Source organism: Cnephaeus nilssonii (assembly GCF_951640355.1).
Source record: "Cnephaeus nilssonii genome assembly, chromosome: 2".
NCBI classification, from domain to species: domain Eukaryota; kingdom Metazoa; phylum Chordata; class Mammalia; order Chiroptera; family Vespertilionidae; genus Cnephaeus; species Cnephaeus nilssonii.
In genome coordinates, this window is record NC_137073.1 from 73,287,257 (window position 1) to 73,309,494 (window position 22,238).

General features: G+C 40.9%; 1 protein-coding gene and 1 pseudogene across 3 annotated transcripts in view; one reads left to right on the plus strand and one right to left on the minus strand.

The window, feature by feature from the left end:
- Positions 1–22,238, minus strand: part of SCAMP1 (secretory carrier membrane protein 1) — a 71,980-nt gene that overhangs the window by 41,565 nt on the left and 8,177 nt on the right. Inside the window, exons 2-3 of one of the 2 annotated variants that reach the window (XM_079798720.1) lie at positions 13,361–13,438; positions 10,517–10,591 (exon numbers count right to left, since the gene is read on the minus strand). In XM_079798720.1, coding sequence (XP_079654846.1) covers positions 10,517–10,591; positions 13,361–13,438 — 153 coding nt within the window. The remainder of the gene's footprint in view (positions 1–10,516; positions 10,592–13,360; positions 13,439–22,238) is intronic. The other variant, XM_079798719.1, reaches the window with a different exon arrangement.
- LOC307092399 (protein SET-like) lies at positions 6,483–8,408 on the plus strand (annotated as a pseudogene). The gene has a single exon. The product of its transcript is annotated as a protein SET-like (transcript).

A 22,238-nucleotide genomic window follows, 5' to 3' on the forward strand; every position in this document is an offset into this window, starting at 1 on the left:
ATATATGAGAAAGACTAGTGTGCTGGACAGGAATACATGAGGGAATAGAGTGTAAGGAGATAAACAATAGAGATATTAGAGACCAAACTATAGGTTATTTTAAGGACTCTCGGTTTTTACCATAAAGAGTTCTAATCAGGGGACTGAAATGATGGACTTTAAGGAATCACTCTGGCTGCTGAGTTGAAAATAAATGAGAGTGGGCAAAGGTAGATAGAGGTACGTTAGGAAACCACCACTGCAGTAATCCAGGCAAGGGATGACCACAGCTTAAGCAAGTCATGACTATGGAGATAAGGGGTCAGTTCTGGATGTATTTTTAAGGAAGAGCCAACAGGATTTCCTGACAAAACAGTGTGAGAGAGAAGGAAATGGAAATAGTGAAATAGCACCAAGGTTTTGGACTAACCAACCAGTAGGACAGAAATAAGAAAGAATGAAAATGAGCAGATTTGGCTCAGTGGATAGAGCATCGGCCTGCAGACTGAAGGGTCCCAGGTTCGATTCTGGTCAAGGGCATGTACCTTGGTTGCGGGCACATCCCCAGTGGGGGGTGTGCAGGAGGCAGCTGATTGATGTTTCTCTCTCATCGATGATGTTTCTAACTCTCTATCCTTCTCCCTTCCTCTCTGTAAAAAATCAATAAAATATATTAAAAAGAAAATGAGCAGATTTATAAGCAGGGGATTCAGTTCAGTTTTGACATGTTGAATTTGCAATTTCTAAGACATCCAGATAGACATATCTAGTAGGCAGTTGAATATATGAGTCTGGTGTTCAGAGTAGTGAGTGGTCTGTGCTGGAGATGTAAATTTGGGAGTCACCAGCATATAGATGGTATTTAAAGCTGTAAGATTGGATGAAATCACCATTTGAGTGAGCACAGATAGATATAAGAAGCAAAGCCTAACTCCTGATACACTCCAATATTTGGGATTGGGGGAAGGAGTACAAGAGATACCAGCAAAGGAAAAACTCAAGTGCTCTGAAAGCCAAATGAAAGTGTCTCAAGAATGTGATACTAATTGAATGTCAGTACTGATTATAGATTGAGTAAGACTAAGACTGAAAATTTACCATTGGATAAGATAATGTGGAAGTCAATGGCTACCTTGACAACTGCATTTTGGTACACTCTTGGGAACAAAACCCTTATTGAAGTATCTTTTAGGAGAAGGGACTGAGGGGAAAAAAAACAAGTAGATAACTCTTCAGAGGAGTTCTGCAGCAATGGGGAACAAAGGAAATATTTCAGGGAAGGGAATGGATACCAGAAATGGATAGAAAGAAAATTAGGTCAAGATAAAGTCTTGATATAGAGTTACAGTAATCAAGACAGTATGATATTGGCTTAAGGATAGACATATATCAACACAATAAAACTGAGAGTCCAAAAATAAACCCTTACATTTATCATTAATTGATTTTCACCAAGATAATCCAATGAGAAAAAAAGTCTTTTCAACAACTGGTGCTGGAACAAGTAGATATCCACATGAAAAAGAATGAATTTTTAAACTTATCTCTTACCATACATAAAAATTAACTCAAAATGGATCATAAACTTAAATGTAAACACTAAAACTATACACCTCTTGGAAGAAAGCACAGTGGTAAGTTTTTATGGCCTTCAGCTGGGCAATGGTTTCTTACACATAACACCAAATATATAAACAACCAAAGAAAAAATATCCTCAGTTGAGTATTAAAAATTTTTTTAATCAATAAAAAGAAATTAAGTTCTTACTGATACATGCCACAATATAGAACCTTTAAAACATTGTGCTAAGTGGAAAAAAAAGGAAACACCAAAGACCATATATTGTAGAATTCCATTTATATGAAATGTCCAGAATAGGCAAACTATAGAGTCAGAAAATAAATTAGTAGTTGTCTAGAGCTGTAAAGGGAGGGGGAATGTGAAGTGACAGCTAAATGGTACAGAATTTCTTTGGAAGTGGGAGTTACAAAAATATTCTAAAATTAGAATTTGGTAATGCTGGTGCAACTCTATGACTACACTAAAAATACTGAGTTGTACACTTTAAATGAGTGCATGTTATATTAATTATGTTTTTTTAAAAAGCAGTTAAAACATGAATAGATTTTTGTGGCGTTTTTTTCCCCTCAGATGGAAGAAAACACAACATACTTTTTATAGGAATAATCCAGCAGAAAGTAGAAAAAAACACACAAAAACAAATGATGCAGGAGGGGGCGATTTAGCAAAGTTCTTAAGGGGAGGAGGTATAGAATCTAGTGCACAAATAGAAAGAATGGCTTTAGACATTCTGGTTCATCTGAATGATGAACAGCTGGTTCATCTGTAAATAAGTATGAAAGCAGCATATATAAGTGTAAATGCTGGTAGGTAGATGTGATGGTGGAAATCCTTGGATGTTCTCAGTACAATAAGCCAAGGTTATCAGCCAAGAATGAAGATGGGGAAGAGATTTTAAAGATAAGGAAAGAGGAAGAAGAGTGTGGACAGTTAAATGACTAGAATATTCAGCACAATTCAGAGCTTGTCATGAACTGAAAGTGAGACCCTTCAGCATGGTTTCTTCAACCATATTTAGCTGCTTGGGTATGGGCAGATAATGGAGTTGTATTTAACCAGTGCTTGGGTTTTAGCTAAGGGATTATGTCAAAACTAGAGGCCCAGTGCATGACTGAATCATGCACGTGGAGGGTCCCCTACACGCTTTCGCTTTTCGCAGTGGAGCTGGGTGCCTGTCCGCTGGTGCACCAGGCCTTTCAGAAGCCTCCGGCTCGGCGGAGGCTTCTGAAAGGCCTGGTGCCAGAGCAGACAGGCACCCAGCTCCGCCACTTTTGATGGTCCGCGGCCGCTGAGGGGGGCTACCCTGCTGTTGAGAAGCGCAGGGGGCGGGAGTCCCGTCCCCTGTGCCTCTCAACAGCAGGGTAGCCCCCCTCAGTGGCAGCGGATCCGTGCCTCTCAATGGCCAGATAGGCCACCCCGAGTCCCGCCCCCCAGCCTCCCGCCGCCCAATCATGGGCGTAGCAGAGTGATGGTAATTTACATGTTACTCTATTATTAGATAGGATAAGGGGGAAAGGGGCAGGCAAGGAGTTGAAGATGCATGCAAGGGAGTGATTATAATGACTGAATGTGGAATTTAAACTGAGAGAAGACAAGAGGTGAATAAAGGGCAGTGGCACTGTAGGATAAATAAACTAGAGGTCCTGGTGGAGTTTAAAGATGTGTTGATATTGAGGAACTAGGGGAATGACGAAAAAGATACCTGAATTAAAAATTATGGAAGAGTAAGTAACTATAATGAGTCTAGGATATGACCAGAGGAATGAATGACTTGAGATAACATGGAAGGCAAAAATCAATGGAAAAAATGAGGTCAAGGCACTGAGAGGCAGAATATTGGGTATACAACCACTAAGAATTCAAAATAAGCATAGAGTTAGAGCCTGGCTGGTGTGGTACAGTGGTTGAAGGTCAACCTATGAACCAGGAGATCATGGTTCAATTCCCGGTTGGGGCACATGCCTGGGTTGTGGGGCTCGATCCCCAGTGGAGGTATGCAGGAGGAGGCTAATCAATGATTCTCTCTCACCATTGATTTCAGAGAGGATGGTAAATATATATATACTAGAGGCCCGGTGCATGAAAATTCATGCACTGAAGGGGGGTCCCTCAGCCCGGCCTGCCCCCTCTCACAGTCCGGGAGCCCTCAGGGGAGGGAGACAACCCGGTGATCAGGGGAAGGCGAAGCCCCCATCACACCTCTGCTGCTGCCACTGTCAGCAGCACAAGACTCGGCCAGCCCTGGTTACCTGAGCCTCGGGCAGCCCTGGGTGGCTGGGCAGCTGCCATCTGAGGCTTGCCTGGGCCTGGCCCAGACTTGCCGCGTGCCTGCCGCCCAAGCAGGGCTGAGGGGACTGGGCGCCGCCATCTTGTGGCTGTAGGCGCTGCCATCTTTGAGGGTGTGGCGTTCAATTAGCATATTCCCTCCTTATTGGCTGTGGGCTCTGCCATCTTTGAGGGCATGGCAGTCAATTACCATATCCCCCTCCTTATTGGCTGTGGGTGCCACCATCTTTTAGGGCGGTGCAGTCAATTAGCATATTCCCTCCTTATTAGCTATGGGCGCTGCCATCTTTGCAACGGCATGAGGGTCAATTAGCATATTCCCTTTTATTAGATAGGATAATTACCATCCTCTCTGAAATCAATAAAAATATTTTTTTAATTCTTTTAAAATAATAATGTTAGAAAGAGTAATGGTGAATCAAGAACTAAAATTAAGACATGTTTAGAAAGAGAAATGAGGGGTAATAAAATTCAGGGCTCAGTAGATGATAGCCGCAGAGTAGTGAGACCCAAATGTAATCTGATGACATGAGATTCAAAAGTGGGTATTTTTATAAAAGAAAAAGGAAGAATGTCTGGAAGCAGAAATGAGAAATAATATGTCTACCCCACCTTTATGCCCAATTGTCTGAGAGCTGTGAGAGAAAAACAGCTAGTTTTTAAGATGGTTGCAAGGGAAGAGTGTCCTCATAAATAGGCCAGTTTCCACAGAGAAAACATTCATAGAAAAGGATAAGGATACATGGGATTTTGATGAAAATGGACTGTGACATTTAGAGAGTACAATAGAAAGGTTCAGAAATTAAGGAAATAGAAGGATACAGAATAAGGAATGTGCAGAGCACCATGAGTATTAAAATCCAGGAGATTGGGAGAAACCAAGATGGCAGCATAGGTAAACACCTAAACTGCTGCCTCGCACAACAATATCAAACTACAACTAAAAGACAAAACGGACACCATCCAGAACCACAGGAAAGCTGGCCGAGTGGGAATTCTACAACTAGAAGAAAAGAGGAAAGCACACTGAGACTCAGAGGAACTGCAGGAGGCAGAGGTACGGAGACTCGCACATGGAGAGGACGGGCGGCTGTGTGCACGGGCGGCTGGTTTTCTAAAGCGGGAGGATGAAGGAAACTCCCGACTGCTGAACTCCAGTTCCGGGCAAGTTTGTGGGAACCCCGACTCATTCGGGGAGAAACTGGACTGTCTGGCAGCGGGCGAAACTCGAGGGCGGCTTTCTCCCAGAGGTGCTTGCAGAGATTACCGAGGGACACTGAGACCCAGGGGCCTCATAGGGCAGGGCTGACGGGAAACCAAAACTGTCTGCTCTGCCCTGAAACCCCGCCCCATCCAAGCTGAACACAGAGGCTTTTGCAATTTTGCACATCTTGTCTCATAAGAGTGTCTCCAGCACAGAAGTTCTCCCAGCGTAGACACAGCTGATCCTCACAGCCAATTGGCCTGGAGGTCAATTCCTCCCAGTGATACCAACAACAATCAAGAATTAACTACAACAAGTCTGACCACACAGTCCACAAAGGGGTGCACCAAGAGTGTCCACCTCAGGTAACTGGGGAGGCTGAGCCACTGGGCCCTAGAGGACACCTAGCACACAAAACTACTCTACCAACTCAGGGAAGCAGCGAAAATGTGGAGACAAAGAAACAGATCACATATGAAAGAAATGGAGGAAAACAACTGGATATAAAGTTCAAAACCACGGTTATAAGGTTTTTCAAGAATTTCCTAGAAAAGGCCGATAAATTTAGTGAGACCCTCGAGGATATGAAAAAGGACCAACTAGAAATTAAACATACACTGACTGAAATAAAAAATATTATACAGAGACCTAACAGCAGACTAGAGGATCACAAGAATCAAGTCAAAGATTTGAAATACAAAGAAGCAAAAAACACTCAACTGGAAAAGAAAAAAGAAAAAAGCATCCAAAAATTTGAAGATAGTGTAAGGAGCCTCTGGGACAACCTCAAGTGTACCAACATCCGAATTATAGGGGTGCCAGAAGAAGAGAGCAAGATATTGAAAACCTATTTGAAGAAATAATGACAGAAAACTTCCCCCACCTGGTGAAAGAAATAGGCTTACAAGTCCAGGAAGCACAGAGAACCCCAAACAAAAGGAATCCAAAGAGGACCACACCAAGACACATCATAATTAAAATGCCAAGAGCAAAAGACAAAGAGAGAATATTAAAAGCAGCAAGAGAAAAACAGTTAATTACCTACAAGGGAGCACCCATATGATTGTCAGCTGATTTCTCAACAGAAACTATGCAGGTGAGATGGGAGTGGCAAGAAATATTCAAAGTGATGAATAGCAAGAACCTACAACCAAGATTACTCTACCCAGCAAAGCTATCATTCAGAATTGAAGGTCAGATAAAGAGCTTCACAGATAAGAAAAAGCTAAAGGAGTTCATCACCACCAAACCAGTATTATATGAAATGCTGAAAGGTATTCTTTAAGAAGAGGAGGAAGAAGAAAAAGATAAAGATAAAAATTATGAACAACAAATACATGTCTAGCAACAAGTGAACCTAAAAATCAAGTGAATAAAAAATCTGATGAACAGAATAAACTGGTGAATATAATAGGATCAGGGGCATAGAAAGGGAGTGGACTGACAATTCTCGGGGGTAAAAGGGTGTGGGGGGTGCGGGAAGAGACTGGACAAAAAGCGTAAACCTATGGATGAGGACAGTGGGGGGGAGGTAAGTGAAGAGGGTGGGGTGGGAACCTGGTGGAGGGGAGCTATGGGGGGAAAAAAGAGGAACAACTGTAATAAACTGAATAAAGATTTGTTAGTTTTTTTTAAAAAATCCAGGAGATTAAAAGCTCCCTGGGAGCATGGGGCTTCTTATAGAGACTGACCTAAATAGGAATAAAGGGCATAATGAGAGTGCTCAGAGCACCTTCGACCCCGGTGACTTCCCAGTGTTCAGATCCTCGGACTTTCCTCACAGCATGGCCCCCAAACGCCAGTTTTCGCTCCCACCCCAAATGAAGAAACCAAAAGAGCCTCCAGCCCCCAAGCTGGAGAAGAAGCCAACCCCTCAGGACTTGCCAAAGGGAGAAAAAGAACAGCAAGAAGGGATTAAACATATTGATGAAGTACAAAATGAAAGAGACTTAATGAACAAGCCAATGAGAAGATTTTGAAAGTAGAACAGAAATATAACAAATTCCGCCAACCAATTTTTCAGAAGAGGTTAGACTTGATCACCAAAATCCCAAATTTGGGGTAACAACATTTGTCAACCATCCACAAGTGACTGCACTGCTTGGGGAAGAGGATGAAGAGGTGTTGCATTATTTGACAAGAATTGAAGTGACAGAATTTGAAGATATTAAATCAGGTTACAGAATAGATTTTTTTTTTTTTAATGAAAATCCTTACTTCAAAAATAAAGTTCTCTCCAAAGAGTTTCATCTGGTGATTCATCTTCAAAGTCCACTGAAATCATATGGAAATCTGGAAAGGATTTGACGAAACATTCAAGTCAAACACAGAATAAAGCCAGCAGGAAGACAGCATGAGGAACCTGAGAGCTTCTTTACCTGGTTTACTGACCATTCTGATGTAGGTGCAGATGAGTTAGGAGAAGTCATCAAAGATTACATTTGGTCAAATCTATTACAGTACTATTTCCTGACATGGATGATGAAGAAGGGAAGGAGAAGATGATGATTATGAAGAAGAGGAAGGGTTGAAATATATGGATAAGGAAGGGATGAGAATGAAGATGAAGAAGATGAAGATGATGATGAGGGGGAAGGAGAGGAAGATGAAGGAGAAGATGACTAATGAACACTGATGGATTCCAACCTGTTTTAATTTTCTCCAGTCCCTGGAGCAAGTTGCAATCTTTTTTTTTCCCCCTCTTGTGCTCAGCTGCCCTGTTTTTGAGGTGTCTTTTCTCTCCTTTACACAATAGTTCTCACCTTATTTGGCGGGGGAGAGGGGGATGTACCTTAAGCAGAATACAGTGGGAAAAGAATCTCTGCCCCTTTCTGGTCCAAATTCATTTTTACCCCTTCCTATCTCAAGAAAACCTTTATGGAATCAACACCACCGTGCTCTGTGGGAAAAAAGAAAAACCTTCTGCTGCCTTAGCTCTGCTGGGAGCTGGAGGTTGCTAGGCCCCTGTGTAGTAGTGCATAGAATTCTAGCTTTCTTCCTTTCTCTGTATATTGGGCTGAAAGATTACACTCTGTCTCTATGTGAATATGGACAGTTAGCATTTACCAACATGTATCTGTCTACTTTCTCTTGTTTAAAAAAAGAAAAAAGAAAAAACTTAAAAAGAGGGGAGATTATAGAAGGTCAGCAAAGGGTGGGTTTGAGATGTTTGGGTGGGTTAAGTAGGCATTTTGACAACATAGCTTCTTCTTTGGCATGTTTGTGATGTTTACCGGACATCTTTGCAGTCTAAGATAACACTTTTTAAATAAAATTATCTCCTAATGATGACTTGAACCCTACCACTCAATGGGACAACTGTAGGATCTTATTCGGAATTGACATTTCTCTATTGTAATTTTGTTCCTGTTTATTTAAAAAAAAATTTTTTTTTGTTTCACTGGAAAGATGATGCTGTTTTAAACATTAAAAGTGTACAAGTTGCTTTGTTACATACAATAAAACTAAATGTGTATATTAAAAAAGCGGGGGGGGGGGCGTAATGAGATTAGTCCTGATGAATTTAGACAAATGTGTGGGTAGAAGGTGATAGATGCTCTGGGGGCTCCACTTTGACCCTTTTAAATGGATGTGAAGAGATGATGAGTAACATATTCTTATTTCAGTGTAGTGTACAGACCCTAAAGTGAACCTTAATGATTCTCCCCTCCTAGTGTCACATCCTTGAGTACATGCAGGTCCATGACTTGTTTCTAGCCAACAAAATATGGTGTAAGTGATGGGATGTCATTCTCTTGGTTATGTTACATTATATAAGACTTCATCTTATCAGACTAGAGGGACAGATACTCTGAAGACCTGATGAAGTTAAGTGAGCATGTTGGAGAAGGCTACATGCAAGGAACTGTGGATGGCATCTATGAACTGAGGGCTATCTCCAGCTGACAGCCAGCAATGTCAACAACTTGAATAAGCTTGGAAGCAGATTCTTCCACAATCAAGCCTCTAGATGAGAATATTGCCCAGATAACACCTTGATCACAGCCTTGTGAAACCCTAAGCAAGTGACTCAGTCACTGATTCACAGAAACTGTGAAATAATAGCCCTAACCAGTGGATAAAGCGTTGGCCTTTGGACTGGGGGGTCCCAGGTTCGATTCCAGTCAAGGGCATGTACCTTAGTTTCGGGCACATCCCCAGTAGGGGGTGTGCAGGAGGCAGCTGATTGATGTTTCTCTCTCATCGATGTTTCAAACTCTCTATCCCTCTCCCTTCCTCTCTGTAAAAAAATCAATAAAATATATTTTTTTAAAGAAGAAACTGTGAAATAATAAACGTGCAGTTTTTCAAGCTGCTAAGTTTGTAGTGATTTGTTACACAGCAATAGAAAAGTAATGTATCTAGTATGAGAGGTTCATCTTGACCCAGTGAAGGAGGGAAAGATAATGTAGGGAAGCCAGGCATTATGACCACACAGTCTCTCTTGACTCAATTCAATGACTGATAAAAAGGCTAAGGGGTGGTGGTCTCAACAGAGTTGGATGTTAGTCAGTAGATGACTTCAGCTGGAGCAAATAACACATTAGAGGATAGCACTAAAAAGACAGTTTAGCGGGTAAGTACATGAAGACTCTACATTCTGGTTCAATTTTTCTGTAAACCTAAAACTGCTCTAAAAAAGAGTCTAGAAAAAACAATTTTTAAGGCAATCTGAGGTCAAATCATGTAGGGCCCCCACATTGCCACACTACTAAACAGCCAATGCTTAATCCATGAGACCTCTGCTTTAGGAAAATCATTCTAATTCCAGTCACAGTGCAAAAAAGAAGAAAAAAGGTAAGTGGATAGGCCACTGTATTATTTCACAGGAGTACCTGAATTAGGACAGTTTAGTAGGAATGAAAAGGACAGACTGGTAATATCTCCTGGAGGTATAAGTGACAGGATGTGGCAACTGATTAGGTGTTAAAAAAGAAGAAGAAGAAGCTTTTGAGCTAAAGAGGACACAGGTATTTCTAACCAATGACACTAAGAGGATATAGAAGGCAATATTACCATTAATTGGGATTAGAAACAAAGAAGATTGGTTCCAGAAAGGACAGATAATAAGCTCTAAAAAAAAAAAAAAAAAGGAAAAGATTAAAAAAAGAAATGCACAACAAAAAAAATAAAGACAGGCATTATAGTACAGAAAATGTTTTTTCAGTACTAGAGATAGGTAAACTGCTAAATACAATTATCTCCTCAGTCCCTGAAGCTAAAATTTTTATCCATTTTCAAAAGAAAAACTTATATTAGAAATAATTCAACTCAACACTTTCCACCCTGCCTCTATTTTTACACATTAAAAAAAAGATGCTCAAAGAGGTTAGATGGTTTGCCTAAAGTTACCAACTAATTAGCACCAGTGTCTAGCATAGAATCCAGGTCTTATGACTCTCGGTCTACTTTATGTCCTGAATTATCTTAGTTAGAGGCAGCTCTTACTTTCATAAATCAATTACCTGTGTACCTTTAAGATTAGAAATAACAATGTGGGCATACCAATACGTGGCATTTTCTTCTCCTGGCTCTTCTTTCTGCCAAAAGGTACAGACCTTACTATATATATGACAGAAAGGATTCTTCTGTATACCAGTAAAAGACAGAAATTATATATGGCAACAACTAGCAGAACAGAAAAGGTCCAGGTAGCCTATCCTTGAAGAAAATCAATATGACAGTAAACTAAAGCACTGAGAAATATCACTAATGATTTGTATCAGCAGCTCCACACTTCCCCCATACACATACGTGTCCCACCAGAAGATATCCTGTCTGAAGCCATGAATACCATCACCAGTAGCTGAAACTAGTGAAAACCAAACTGCAGTAGGCATTTTCAACTGTTACCTAATTTAAAAGTGAAACATTCTCCATAAATACATACCAATTCTCAAAGATGAACTAATTCTTCTAGTAATTTATATATTAAATTTTAGAGGATAGGCCAGGGAACTCACCCATCATGCTCAATATAAGTTCATTAGGAAAATGCATTTTAGGTCGAACAAAAAAGTGATTTCATAACTCAAGAGTATCCATTTTTTTATAGCACATCTCAATTCACACTAGCCACATTCAAGTGCTCAATAGCCTTCCATTATACTGCCAACAGACTTAGTTTATACTGTGACAACTCCCTTCTCTGAGTTTAGAATATAGAGTGAATATATAAATTATTTAAATTATTTGAATATTTAATTGTTGCTTTCCTTAAAGAGTAGGGAACCTTTTATCTGCCAAGGGCCATTTAGATATTTATAACATCATTCAAAGGCATACAAAATTATCAACTTAAAAATTAGCCTGCTACTAGTGTATTTGGTCAAACATTTGATTAATTCATCCCTAATGCCTTGGCAGCGCCAAATGATTTCACGGGCCATTATACAGGCGCAGACTGGACATTCCCCACCCTTGCCCTAACATGTCCATTCAAACAGTAAACCAGATATAAAAGGAAATCTAAAGACACTACTAGCAAGATGGAAAAGGTAAAGGTTTTATAGAAAACAAATGAGTTAGTAAACCAGTTCTGCACTTAAAAGCTGAATGGCCTTTGTCTCAGATTTTTTATTAAAAAATAGCCATTTTGAATGTTCTAAAAATCCAATAAGATAATATAGATAAAGCACATGGCACAAAGTAGACAACTTAATAAAGAATACTATCACTGATTAAAAAAAAAAAAAAAGTAAAGTTGCCCCTGTCAAGGTTAAACCTATTTCTTGCTAGTAAAAGCTTCCAAAAAAGTATATGAAAACCTCTTTATCAGTAGACTTCAAGTCTTTTTCCCATCTCCACCTCCCCCAAATGAAACTGGCATTTTTACAGGTCAAAACTGGTCCACTTATTTGCCATTTAACATGGTTCAATCTGAAATTTACTTGCTCAATTAACACTGTAGTGATCCCAGCCTGGGTTGCAGGTACTACACACAAGCAAAGGATGCTAAATGAGGGCTTTAAATTTAAATTTTCATTCCTATCATAATGCTTTTACTTTATACAAAGCTCTTCCAAAAAATAAAAAGTTAATATAATAATCTTGAAAAAAATTTCCAAGTGAAATCCTACATAATATATTTTTTTAATCCTCACCTAAGGATATTTTTTATTGATTTTAGAGAGAGGAAGTGAGAAAGAAGGGAGGAAGAGGGAGAGAGAGACATCAATGTGAGAGAGAACATCAACTGGTTGCCTTCCTTATGTGCCCCAACCAGGAATTGAACCCACACCTAGGTATGTGCCCTGACCAGGAATCGAACCCACAACCTTTTTGGTGTATGGGACGACACTCCAACCAACTGAACCACCTGACCGGAGCTCCTACATAATCTTTTAAAATAATTTTCTATACTATGAAAACATATATCTGAAAAAGGTGATCAAATAAGGATCATTATACTGATATGTACAACCAAGCACAAAACTCTAGTATTGTTAAGAGGATGACTAATATTTTAAGAGCCAATAATTTTCTAAAATTAGAGACCTCATGAGTATGATATTTAAGTAAATACTCAAACACAGAAGACAAAATTATTTGCCAGAGAAATTTTGAGGGAGAATTCTCAACAGAATCTACCTCAGTAGTTCTCAAAATTGGTTCACAATGAAAGGGCTAAAACAAAAACAAACAACAAAACTGCCCTAACTATAAGAGATTAGGGTACTAATGGATAGTATAATAAAGTTCCCCTGGTGTTTCTAATATGCATCTAGGGTACAGAACCCCTGTTCTACAAGGATTTTTTCTCGTACTCCTGCATTTTATAGATCAATGAATTTTGAAGAGAATAATGTTCCTAGGCCAGGTAAAGTTCCAGAGGTTCTAGGCTACCAGCGGCTAAAACTATTCAGAATAACGTAATTCAAATGACAATCATACAAATATTCATGGTACAGTTACATACTTAGGTCTCTTTCATTGTAAGAAAACATCACCCCACATTACCACAACACATATACCAAAAAAACAAAACAACAACAAAAAAAAACTCCCTCTCCTATTTAAAATACTGCAGTAAGATTTACATATTAGAGGGATTGTTAGCAACTTAATTTGTAGAACATAAAAGAAAATTTGCAGTATTTCACTAGGACCATTAAAGTAAGTTTCAATTACTACTGATATTACTTCCTGCTTAAAAAAATAAAAATTAAATTGCTTAATTCTAAATAAAATACTAACAGCTTGTTTTAAATAAATTTAAACATTCAACTAAAAAAACCATAATTGATATATAATTGCTATTTAACTTCACTTTTAACATTTAAAAGTAGTCCAATTAAGAATAGTCTTACTGTTCTAGAATCCGAGAATGGATTGTATTCATCAAGTCCTGGTGGAACATTTCTTGTCACCTGTGTAACTGATGGGTCCTGGAATAAAATGTGAAGGGGGAAAATTTTTTACTTATCATTTAAGACACAATTTACAAAGCATCTGCTTTATCTGTACTTTTGGTCACCCAGCAAAGCTAACAGAGGAAAATAAAGAAGATTATCAGATTTACTTTAGTTCCATTTCAACAAAGTTGAAATTTAAACACACAGCCTTCGCACGCCCCTGGGTCCGGGTGAAGCTGAATCCTGGGTCTGGTCGAGGCCGTGTGCCCCTGGATCCGGGTGAGGCTGGGTCCCGGGTCCGGGTGAGGCCGTGTGCCCCTGGATCCGGGTGAGGCTGGGTCCTGGGCCCGGGTGAGGCCACGCGCCCCTGGGTCCGGGTAAGGCCACACGCCCCTGGGTCCAGGTGAAGCTGGATCCCAGGTCCGGGTGAGGCCGTATGCCCCTGGATCCGGGTGAGGCTGGGTCCCGGGTCCGGATGAGGCCGCACACACCTAGGTCCGGGTGAGGCCACGCGCCCCTGGGTCTGGGAGAGGCCACGCGCCCCTGGGTCCGGGTGAGGCCACGCAGCCCTGGGTCTGGGTGAAGCTAGATCCCGGGTCCGGGTGAGGCCATGTGCCCCTGGATCCGGGTGAAGCTGGATCCCGGGTCCAGGTGAGGCCATGTGCCCCTGGATCCGGGTGAGGCTGGGTCCCAGGCCCGGGTGAGGCCACGCGCCCCTGGGTCTGGGAGAGGCCACACGCGCCTGGGTCCGGGTGAAGCTGGATCCCGGGTCCAGGTGAGGCCATGTGCCCCTGGATCCGGGTGAGGCTGGATCCCGGGTCTGGGTGAGGCCATGTGCCCCTGGACCCGGGTGAGGCTGGGTCCCGGGTCCGGGGGAAGCCGCGCGCACCTGGGTCCGGGTGAGGCCACGTGCCCCTGGGTCCGGATGAAGCCGTGCCCCTGGGTCCGGCCGAGACCCAACCAGAGGGAATCGAACCTGCATTACCACCATTTGTCCACCATCCAGAGCTGAGGGGTCAGTGCCGACATGTACACATAAGGAACTGGTGGACATTGATATTGGGTCTCAAAAGAACTGTTGGTCCAGAAAGAAACTCACTACAGACTGATTCATTTGCCTGTCAGCATAACTATTATTGCTCATCTCACATTCAGTTCATATAAGTATATCTCTAGTGACACATGATCTCGCTCATCTAGGGGAAATGATGAACAACATAGACTGATGAACAAGAACAGAACCAGAAACAAGGAGGCATTGATCGGACTATCGGGTCTCAGAGGGAGGATAGGGGAGGGTGGGGGGAGGGGGGAGAGATCAACCAAAGGACTTGTGTGCATGCATATGAGCCTAACCAATGGTTAAGTTCAACAGGGGGTTGGGGCATCCGTGGGGAGGGGTGTGGGATGGGAATGGGGGGGATGAGGACAAATATGTGACACCTTAATCAATACAGAAATTAAAAAATAAATAAATAAATAAATAAATAAACACACAGCCTTTGCATCCTCAAAGAAAAACAAATGAAGACTGAGTTAGATGCAAATCAGATGCTTGCAATTATATACAGACTGAAAATAGACCACATCTTAATAGCTGTGTAACTGATTGTACAAGAGCATCTTAACACATCTTGGAAAACCCACCATCCTTTCCTTCAGACTCCACACAGAGTTCAGGTTCCCCCCTTTTTATACCTTCCATCAGTTTTCCCTAATACAGATTCCAAGTACCACTTTACAAATCAATGTCTTGTACAGGTAACATCTAGAACATTCAAAATTAAGTACCTCTTACTTGTTTATTCTACTCCAATACTTCCACTGACCATAGTTCATTTTCCCACATGACCCTGGACCGTCTCCCCTTTCCCAAGTATAATAGACTAGAATAATATACAAAATTCGTGCACAGGGGGCTGGGGGTGTCCCTCAGCCCAGTCTGCACTGTCTCCAATCTGGGACCCCTCAAGGGATGTCAGACTGCCCGTTTAGGCCCGATCCCAGTGGGATCGGGCCTAAACGGGCAGTCTGACCTCCCTCTCACAATCCAGGACTGCTGGCTCCCAACCGCTCACCTGCCTGCCTGCCTGATTGCCCCTAAGCGCTTCTGCCTGCCAGCCTGATCACCCCCTAACCACTCCCATGCCAGCCTGATCGATGCCTAACTGCTCCCCTGCCAACCCGATTGCCCCTAACTACCCTCCCCTGCAGGCCTGGTCACCCCTAACTGCCCTCCCCTGCTGGCCTGGTTGCCCCTAACTGCCCTCCCCTGCAGGCCTCATCATCCCCAACTGCCCTCCCCTGCTGGCCTGGTAACCCCTAACTGTTCTCCCTTGCTAGCCTGGTCACTCCTAACTGCCCTTTCCTGCAGGCCCGGTCCCACCCAACTGCCTTTTCCTGCAGGCCTGGTTGCTCCCAAGTGCCTACCCCTGCAGGTCTGGTCCCCCCCAACTGCCCTCCCCTACAAACCTGGTCCCCCCCAACTGCCCTCCCTTGCAGGCCTGGTCCCCCCAAACTGCCCTCCCCTGTAGGCCTTGTCCCCCCCAACTGCACTCCTCTGCTGGCCTGGTCACCCCTAATTGCCCTCCCCTGCAGGCCTGATCACACACAATTGCCCTCCCCTGCAGGCCTGGTCACCCCCAACTGCCCTCCTCTGCATGCCTAATCGCCCACAACTGCCATCCCCTGAGGGCCATCTTGTGGCGGCCATCTTGTGTCCACATGGGGGCAGCCATCTTTGACCACATGGGGGTGGCCATCTTTGACCACATGGGGGTGGCCATCTTGTGTGTTGGAGTGATGGTCAATTTGCATATTACCCTTTTATTAGATAGGATTACCTACCACACTATCCCAGCTTTTCAAATCTTTTAATACTAGGTCTTCGTGCAAATAACTCAATCAAAATAACCTAAATATTTACTCTACTAGAGGCCCAGTGCACAAATTCATGCACTCGGAGAGGGAGGGTTGTCCCTCAGCCCGGACTGCGGATTGTGAGAGGGCGCAGATGCACGACTGGGGCCAGAGAGGGACAGGAGAGGTTGGCCAGCCGGGGAGAAACCGCAGGAGGGCTCCAGGGCATGTCCGGCCTGTCTCGCTCAGTCCTGATCAGCCAGACCCCAGCAGCAAGCTAACCTACCAGTCGGAGCATCTGCCCCCTGGTAGTCAGTGCACTTCATAGCGACTGGTCAACCAGTTGTCTATCTGCCCCCTGGTGGTCAGTGCACGTCATAGCGAGTGGTTGAGTGGCCTTAGCATATCATTAGCATATTGTGCTTTGATTGGTTGAATGGCCAACCGGACTGGACACTTAGCATATTAGGCTTTTATTATATAGGATTTCTCTTGATTGTGAATATAATTATGAATATAAAACACAAACATAATGAACATCTCAACTAAATCAACTACATAATTAATGTGAAAAACATTTGCAAACTGAAATGTAACCTCATTGGCCTCCATATCCCTACTTTCAAAATTTGGCATGCATCAGAATCAAATTAAACACAGACTGTTGCACCCCACCCCCAGAATTTCTGATTCAATAGGTCTGAGGGAAGGCCTGAGAATCTGTATTTCCCAGGTGTTGTGCTGCTGTTAGTCGGAATACCACTGCTCTCTTTTCTATAAGGTACCTTCTCCTATTTATCTTCCTCAACACAGATATCAAAGTTACCTTTAAAAAATTAATAGCTAACCTTGTCATTCCTCTCTTCCAATCCCTCTCCTATATCCCTCATCTATTTCAATTTTTGTAGAGGCTCTCCACTAACTATAAGATAACATACAAATTCCTTGAAATGAGATACAAGGCTCTGACCATCTAACTCAGCACCTGCCTACCTTTCCAATCTCATCACTTTCTCATAACCACCCTCACCTTGCCAAATCCTTCTGCCTTAACCAAATGAAACCAGCTACTGAATAAGGAACCTCAAACTTGGCAACAAGAAAAATGCAAATAGTAAGGATAAATTAAAAGTACAGCACAGACAAAAAAAATAAAGGTCCTAGGCTTGCTGTACAACATGGGAAGGAGGAAATGAAATCACTCTACTTCCCAGGATTCCCTTCCCAAGCTTTGTAAAAATGTAGAGCAGGAAGATTATCAAGAGGGGATGTGTGCTCCAGGGAAAATTAAGAAAATAGAAATATGAATATTTTAATCCAATTTTTAGAATTGGCATTGCTGCAGTTAATTTAGAACTGAGTTTTATGGTCAGCAAGTGGAGACATAGTAGGTCCAGATGGTGGCCAGAAAAAAGAGCAGTAGGTACAGATCTGAAGGGAATGGCAATAACTAGAGTTGCCAATAATCACCAAAGCAAAAACAGGGCCCACATAGTTACTAGCTATTCTAGTTAGTGAGTAATGACTTGTTACAGTTTTCTTTCATACGGTACTACAGATCCTTAAAAGGGCCTTAAGGTGAAGAGAAAAAGAGGAGGAAGTGTGAGGGCACAAGAGGGAGAAGAGGGTAACAGAGATCAACCCTCTAATCTTCACTTGAATCGGTGCAGCTCAATTTTTACCTGTTTTATACATATTGATTTCACGTGAAAATACTTCCACCACTTGGTGGAAGCAAGTTGAGGGCAGGAAGGTGTGGATTGAGGAGACAACTTGTTAGCTTCCAGAGACTGAATTCAGTACAACTGCAGTGACTGTTGGGCTACCTTCCTTCCCACAAGAATCCTAACAATAAATTTCCATCACCTATGACCATGGTCGGCAAACTGTGGCTCAAGAGCCATATGCGGCTCTTTGGCCCCTTGAGTGTGGCTCTTCCACAAATACCACGGCCTGGGCGAGTCTATTTTGAAAAAGTGGCGTTAGAAGTTTAAGTTTAAAAAATTTGGCTCTCAAAAGAAATTTCAATCGTTGTACTGTTGATATTTGGCTCTGTTGACCAATGAGTTTACCGACCACTGACCTAAGGTAACCTGCGCCCATCTTCATACCTTAAAACCGAAACAGGTGAAATCAATATTCTCTGCCATTTTGTATTCCATTAAAACTCTACATAAAAAGTATGTGCCATTAACTATATTTAAATAAAATCTATTGTGAGAGAACGATTTTAGTAGGTATGAACACTGACTGCTCCCTAGCATACATACTGATCCACAAGACACTCACTGATCAAAAACTGCTGTTAAATTACTGTTTAATTTAACTCAGTTCACCCTTCTTTCTCTTCCCCTTCAAAAAAATGAGGGAGAATAACACAAATATAACTCTAGTCTTTAATTTATCCTTTATTTTTCTTCATATTAGATACTCCCTACAGTTCAAACATTTAAGCCAACTTGGCAAAACTTAGCTGAGGGGTTGTGCTCGGGGGAGACCTCTCTCCATATCTAAATTTCATCTCTTCCAATATTTTCAGTTATCCTTTTCTCTACGTTCAACTGCTTCCTCTCAATAGGATGGCTCACCCCTACATTTCAAGTCCCAGTCATCTTTAAAATGCACACAAGCAAATAAAAACAAAAACATTCATTCAACCATATAACACCCTCAAGCTTCTATCAGCCCCAGCTCTTTTTTTTTTCCTCCTTTCTTTCTATCCACTTCTCCACCTGCCCCCCACCCTCTACCCTAGATCAAGCTGCTAATATTTCTCACATGTAAATTGCAATAGCCTTTTTACTGGTCTTCTTCCCATCTTCTGACCAGCTCCCCAATCTATTCTTCATGATAAACCACAATAGGGAGTTTTTCAAAATACAAACCTGCTCATGTCAGATTTGATTAATGAAAAAACAAATGTATTTAAGTTTGATTTATGCTCTAAGTAATCAAAGAGCATATTTTAGGTCTTTGAAAATTAAAAAACAATTTGGGAATGGACAATGAATGACTGGTGAAATGATTTATGGGACAGGAATTGCAAAGATGGATAAATTCTCACCATCTAGATAAATGACTGCTAAAGAAGGGGAGTCCGACCAGCATGGCTCAGTAGTTGAGCATCGACCTATGAACCAGGAGGTCAGGGTTCAGTTCCTGGTCAGGGCACATGCTCAGGTTTTGGGCTCAATCCCCAGTGCAGAGCATGCAGGAGGCAGCCGATCAATGATTCTCATTATTAATGTCTCTCTCTCTCTCTCTCTCTCTCTCTCTCTCTCTCTCTCCCCCCCTTCCTCTCTGAAATCAATAAAAATATATTTTTTAAAAAAGGCGGCAAACTTAAAACCAGCAGTACCTATTGACTTTTTTTATCACCCAGAGATTACAGGATTTTTATGATTTCTAGTCTAATATTTAAGTCTTTAATTCACTTTGAGTTTATTCTTGTGAATGGTATAAGAAGGTGGTCTAGTTTCTCTCTCTTTTTTTGCATGTATCTGTCCAATTTTCCCCAAACCATTTATTGAATAGACTATCTTTACCCAATTGTATGTTTTTGCCTTTTTGTCAAATATTAGTTGACTATAGAGACGTGGGTTTATTTCTGGGTTCTCTTCTGTTCCATTGATCTATATGTCTGTTTTTATGCCAGTACCATGCATAATGCTGTTTTGATTATTATAGCCTTATAGTAGTTTGATATCAGAGAGAATAATTCCTCCAACTTTATTCGTCTTCCTCAAAATTGCTGTGGCTATACAGGGTCTTTTGTGGCTCCATATAAATTTTTGGAATATTTGTTCTAGTTTCATGAAATACACCGTTGGTATCTTGATAGGAACTGTGTTGAATTCATAGATTGCTTTGGGTAGTATAAACATTTTAATGATGGTAATTCTTTCTATACATGAACATGGTACATGCTTCCACTTATTTGTATCTTCTTCAATTTCTTTCTTCAGTGTCTTATAATTTTCCAACTATAGGCTATTTACATCCTTGGTTAAATTTATTCCTAGGTGGGTTTTTTTTATGCAATTGTAAATGGGATTGTTTCCTTAGTTTCCCTTTCTGAGAGCTCATTATTGGTGTATAAAAATGCAACTGATTTTTGGATATTTATTTTGTATCCTGCTACTTTACTGAATTCACTTATCTTTAGGGTTCTCTTTATATAGTATCATGTCATCTGCTCCTTTAATATATTAAATACCAAAATACCAGAACAATTATCACTAAATGTGCCAAGCAAAGTTATGTGAACAAATTTTAAAAGGACTTAGTAATTTGGTCATATTATAGGTATTTAACTTTTAAATGTAGTTTTTCCACCTAAGAGTAAATGTATAGTTCATAGAAGATTTTCTTATGAAACAAATTCTGGCTAAACAAAACTTACTCTTGATAACTTGGTATGTAAGCTCCCTAGGCCAGTACTTAAAATCATAGTACCACCAAATCTAAGCATTCTCTTTATCTGTGGGGCGGGAATGTTCAGAATTCCAGTTGTGAGACCAGAATTCACCTCCTGCTAGCTTCCCATGACTTCAAAAAGTAATCATAACATTAAGAACAAACTCAAATATCATAAAAAGAACCTCTGGCAAGAATATAAAATGGTGTAGCCACTTTGGAAAAGTCCTCTTCAAAAATCACCGACATTAAACAATTGTGCACAACTTTCCAAAGGAAAAAAAGAAAACTTAACATCACCAGGTGATTTGTCATAAAAATAAACAGCTCTCATTATTACCCTCAGTTCTTGTGATATATAAAAAGCCCTAAACTTTGTAAGACAACCAATAATTTGTATGCTTTGTCTTTGTTACTATTTCTGTTAATACCCAAAAGTTAATAAAAATTAGAGTCTGCCTTAAAAAATATAGGCAAAAAAAGGGAATATAAATAATCACATGTTGCAACCAAAGATAATATTGAACCATTATTTTATTTCCTTTATCTGTTATTTTAAGAGCTTCCCATCTTTGATTCAGCGGGGGGAAAAACAACTCCTGGAACTCTAAGAAATGTAAAAGACAAACAAACAAACAAACAAAAAACAACTATATACGGAAGGCAGATAAATTAAGTAATTTGCCTAATGTCACCTAGCTAGGAAGTAAGAGAAGCAAACTTAGGCGGCCTGGTTCTAGAGCCACCCTTTTACCTACTCCCCTCTGCTAGTGGAAGACAAAGCTCTGCAAACTTCATTTACTCCTTCCTCTAATCCCCCTAACACCAGGTTAAGGACGCAGAAATGTTTGTCTGCAATACATATAGTTCATAGAATATTTTCCTGAAAACTCAACTCTACATGGTGGTTAAGTTCCCCTGATATTCAAATGTAAACATTTCCATAAAAAGTTGTTTTAACCAAATAGAAAAAGCATGTAATATACTTCTTTTTATTTTGGGGGATACATTAATTTGCATTTTTACAATATGCCATTTACTTGCAAGCAAATTCACTAAAATTTATGACTCAGATGCCAAAAAAATTAGGGCTAGGACATAAATGACAAGCTTGACTAAATCAACCTAAAACTATTAACAGCTCTAGGGAAATTGCTAAATGGTAGTAAAATTACACTAGTATACCAGCTCCTTGCCATGACTAGCCAATATTCCTACTCTTTTCCCACCACTTTCCACTTTCATTTCTCACCATTTTCTATATATATGGTATATATTCCAAATCACCATATGAGGATTCTAACGACCATTAGAGGATTCCCACAGGTACAATGGCTGCCAACAGCATGTATACAACTAGGCCACTGTATTTACTGTGTAATGATGTTTCTACACTATCCATTGTTTTGACTGATATGCAAAAACCTTTAATAGCTACACCTACTAAGTCTCTTGCATTCAAGTGTTGTATTTATCTTTCCTTGTTTAACTTAACAATCAAGTTAAAGTTATCAGTGTATAACTATTACAAATCCTTTCTTCCTAGTTTTATCCCACC